The sequence below is a fragment of the Diadema antillarum genome, unplaced genomic scaffold, assembly GCF_040938485.1.
Source record: "Diadema antillarum isolate AM-2024a unplaced genomic scaffold, OU_Dant_1.0 seq00000682_RagTag, whole genome shotgun sequence".
NCBI lineage: Eukaryota > Metazoa > Echinodermata > Echinoidea > Diadematoida > Diadematidae > Diadema > Diadema antillarum.
Genome location: NW_027271587.1, coordinates 2,024,314 through 2,028,653, shown reverse-complemented (window position 1 = coordinate 2,028,653; position 4,340 = coordinate 2,024,314). Strand labels below are relative to the sequence as shown.

The 4,340-nt window shown below is 40.8% G+C and overlaps 1 protein-coding gene across 1 annotated transcript; it reads left to right on the top strand.

The window, feature by feature from the left end:
* Positions 1–677: 677 nt before the first annotated feature.
* LOC139737113 (histamine N-methyltransferase-like) lies at positions 678–3,442 on the top strand. The gene is made up of 3 exons (XM_071647791.1): positions 678–879; positions 1,253–1,594; positions 3,009–3,442. Exons 1-3 carry the CDS (start codon positions 678–680, stop codon positions 3,440–3,442), a joined length of 978 nt encoding a protein of 325 aa, XP_071503892.1.
* The last annotated feature ends 898 nt before the right edge of the window (positions 3,443–4,340 follow it).

The following is a 4,340-nucleotide window of genomic DNA, read 5'->3' as shown; positions in this document are numbered from 1 at the left end:
AATCTAATGCTCTATTCATTGAAAGAAAAACACTTCATTTCAGGTTTGATGTCATTTTCAGGTGCAGAGAATCGTGGGGTAGGGTATGCTTGAGAGCGATTCTCTCCCCTCCGCCCTCTCTCCATCTTTTTCTCTACCATTAGTCTTGTCTCTCAGTCTGTGTTTTCAGTGACAGCAAATGGTATTCTTAGGAGTTTAAAATTCGCAGATCATGCAATGTGTGAATGACATCGAAGGGAAAGGGAGGAGCTATACATCAAGAACAGTACTGTCCATGCAGTTTTACCCAAGAATTGAAAGGTAAACGAGCAACACATACTCGAGTACGACAGGGACTACCATATTGCGTGTCGACCCAAATAGCTTCGGGGTAATACTTCACACTCGGTAAAAATTTGCAGGTAGAGACGGCACTTAACAAAAATCCCTTACATGCCTTACGAAGTAAATCAATTTGTCATCACGTTCATGACAAAAACCCACAGCAAATAAAACGAAAAAAAAAGTATGACGAAGTGAAGTCGAAAAACTTTCGATCCCTTCTTTTTCCTCCTGTAGGCTGTGGTATTTAAACACGGCAAGTATTTGTAGACATGCAGTATCAAAACTCAGTCTAGATTCCAAAACAAACCACCTCCGAAGCCATCTCAGAAATCAGACAGTCGTAGAAACTCGTCATGGCAGAGTCGGCGCTGCAGAGCATTTTCCGGGACGGCGAAGCGAGTTTACAGGCCTTTGACGCGGCCAAAAGCAGGGCGAAGAAAACCGACGTCAGCGATACCTACCAGTCTGGCATCCTCTTCAGGCTCGTAGGCAAAGTCGACGCCACTTTCCCGCCCGACGCCACCATCGACATCCTTTCCGTTCGAAATGTTTTCGGTAAGAGATCTCTCGGTTTTGTTTTGTTTTGTTGTTGTTGTTTTTGGGTTTTTTTTTTACATCTCGAAGGCTTATCTAAAATCACGAAGACCAACCCAAGATATTCATTACTCACACCAACTGCTTCCTTCGTAGTGGGCACGTGAAATCAATTCATTTTCAAAACTCAGAATTAAAGGCTACGGCCCTATCCTACGAATAAAAGAGTGCTAACTAATATGTTTTGATGGTCTTTTGCGTCTGAGCATTTCTTAAACTTTGTCACATGTTTGAACCTATCATGTGCTTGAAGTAGAAATTAATGTACGAGTACAGGATATGATATGGCTATATCATATTTGTATCAACATCCTTCTTCCCCATAAACCCAAAGATTACGATTCTGTTCTTCTTTCAGAGGAGATTGACCTCGACATCGCAGCGGCCATCAAGTCGTGCTTCAAGGCCGTCAACCTCACCGTGCTCGCCCACACCGAGAGGCACGCTGAGCGCTTCCGCGATCTCATTCAGGAGAAGCGGAGTGACCTGTTGGGCGTGGACATCAACATCCGTTCGGGGTCCGTGGAGGACGTGGTCGGTGGGACTAAGGAAACCAAGTATCACGTGATCGTAGCTCTCCATGGCATGTATCAAAGCGACGACTACAACGCTGATCTCGGTCGACTCTACCATGCTCTTGTCGACGACGGCGTCCTCATGGTAGTGACTTTTACAGGTGAGAGGTCAAGTTGGATTTGAGCGAGCGAGGGCAAAGAAACTGAATAAAATGCACAGATTAGCTGTGCCATTTCTAGTGGGGGGGGGGGGGGGTAGAATAGGAGGAAGTATCTTTCATAATTGATACGACGCAGTAACTTACGGTGAGATGGTACAGGTATATGTATATAATGTGTACTGAATGTATTATTGTAACTTTTATCCATATCGAGAATTATTACCTTGATATTGTGGAGGAGGAATATATCATTGTTGTCATTGTATTGCACTGATATATTTATAGCTATTTTAGAGTATATGACTGTGTGATATGATTTATGTGTATTTTGTGTTGTACTTTGGGTAACTTTCAACAGCTATTTTGTAACTCATATAGGTGTTTTAACCTGCCGTTTTAACGGTGGACCTGGCTTTTGTATAATATTATGTTTCATTCACATTGCCTTGAATTTGAATAAAATGATGATTAAACAACAATGATGCAGCTAAAACTCACCATATGAAATGCCACTATACGTATAAAATTACAATCAAATCCAATAATTTGGGACACAATCATGGGATCTCTGGGGAAATTATAATTCTCATTCCCGATGGAAGATTTAACAATTAACGACATCACAAAATGAGGTATAGAAATGACTTCTGCTTTCACCAAAATAGAACTGTAATTTTCGCATCCTATTCTAATGCTTCAAGACTATTTTGATCTCCATTGGAAGATCACTGCATATGTACAATTTAAAATACCATTTGGGTTGGATAATCCTAACAGTGCTGAAGGCACATATTTTACATGTATACTCTATCATGTCTATTGGGCTTCTATGAGTGAAGTTCTACTACAGAACGACTTGCGAAAAGTTGACCACGGTTTTCCCCTAGTTTCTACTTCAACATTGTTCCTTCACGTTTTAATCTGATTGCACAATTTTGCCGAACGTTCTTGGTAATTTCATAAGGACTTGAACCCGTAATTACGTTACCACATTAACACAGGCTTAAAACATCTTCAGTCAGTCTACATAATGGCGTAATTCAGTTGTAAACTATTTTTGCGTTGTATTTATTCAAAGGAATTTCTATCTATTTTGCGCTTTAATCCTTCGGTATTTTTGTATACTGTGAATGCTGTGAATAGTGTGTGGATAAGATTGAATTCAATAGATCATTTAATCAACAAAGCAATAAACAAAAGGTAATGAAAACGTTTCCATCAATTATCCAAGTAACGAATCATTCAGCCTGTCAGACAATAGAGAGATCAATCAAGTATATTATCAGTGCCGTATATGAAGAAATTGAAATAATTTTGATGAGGGAAAGCCACAATTTGACACCAAGGAGGAGCTCCCCTAGTACCTCTTTGCTGACACTAAATGTATCTGTATAATTGGCTTCCATTTCCACAGGCGGTGCATTCTGGGGAGTATGGAAGCGCGTCAGTCCTTATCACGACAGGCAGGCAGCGCATTACATCAACGCCAAACACATTCGTGACAGCCTCGCCATGCGGGCCATCCCCTTCGAAACCTCGGAGATCTCCACGCTGTTCGACATCACCTACTGCTTCGACGAGAAGAACGACGACGAGGACGTCAACAAGCTGGTCGACTTCCTCACCCTCACCGCCGATTTCAAGGACGTCGCGTCCCCGCAACTCTACAAGCGCATCATCGAGTTCGTGACCAACGGCCCGTTTACCAGAAAGCGTCCGAACGGGACGGTGCTCCTGAGGAACGTCTCCGAGGCCTTGTTCGTGCAGAAACCGGTGCGACCTCAACCACGAAGTCGAGACGAGCAAATGGAGGGTCGCTTTAAGAGATTTCTAACAAGTCTGAAATAGAGAATGGTAGCTGCTGCAGAGAAAGAAAACGAGGATATGAAATGGAGTCGAGAGAGGGAGGGTTCCGATGAATCTGTGTATAAGGTGTTTGTGTGAGTGTATGTAAGTTGTGTTTGAACCACTAAATACATGTGTATGAATATAATTGGTTGCATGGGTTTTATCATAGTGTATCACACATAGTGTGTGTCAGAATGCTTTTGCTTATTGTGTTGGATAATTGTATCCAACACTTAAATGTTCATATTCTTATAGCGATGATTGATACATAACAACGAAAGAATACTATGAATTTGAGATCGATCCCAGATCAATCAGTACACTAGTACATAACTGTGATGGGCGTTTTCATGATTTTTCTTCCTATGATATTGTACTTTTTGAGAGGGGTACCAGGTCCATGCCTCCGGTGTTTTTTTTTTTTTTTTTTTAATCTAAAGCTAAATTTTAACATCTTGTCGCCTTGTTCAATTTAAGCTAATGAATGCCTAGGTGAAGTCAAAATTGACGGACGTGAAGAGCATTGAAGTATGAACGTGTTTGTTTTTTTTTTTCATCAGTATAACCACGGGTGATGTTCCTTATTCTGAAGGTTCGTTATTCCGAAACACAGTAATACCGTATACGTAGATGTTATATAATCCGAAAATAAAATAAATTTGGTCAATATGAACATTTCTGGCGTTCTTCCAAACATTCGCCATTCTGAAGGTTCGTTAATCCGAAAACGAAAAAAAGAGTGTGTACCAACAAACTTTCGTAATCACGAACCTTATTTCGTTTTCGGATTACAGTGAACTTTCGAAATAACGTACCTTCGGAATAACAAACTGTAATCATAATTTTATCGGAAATGCAGCTGATTCAACAAGATGTTACAGGAAAACAAGAGAGATAA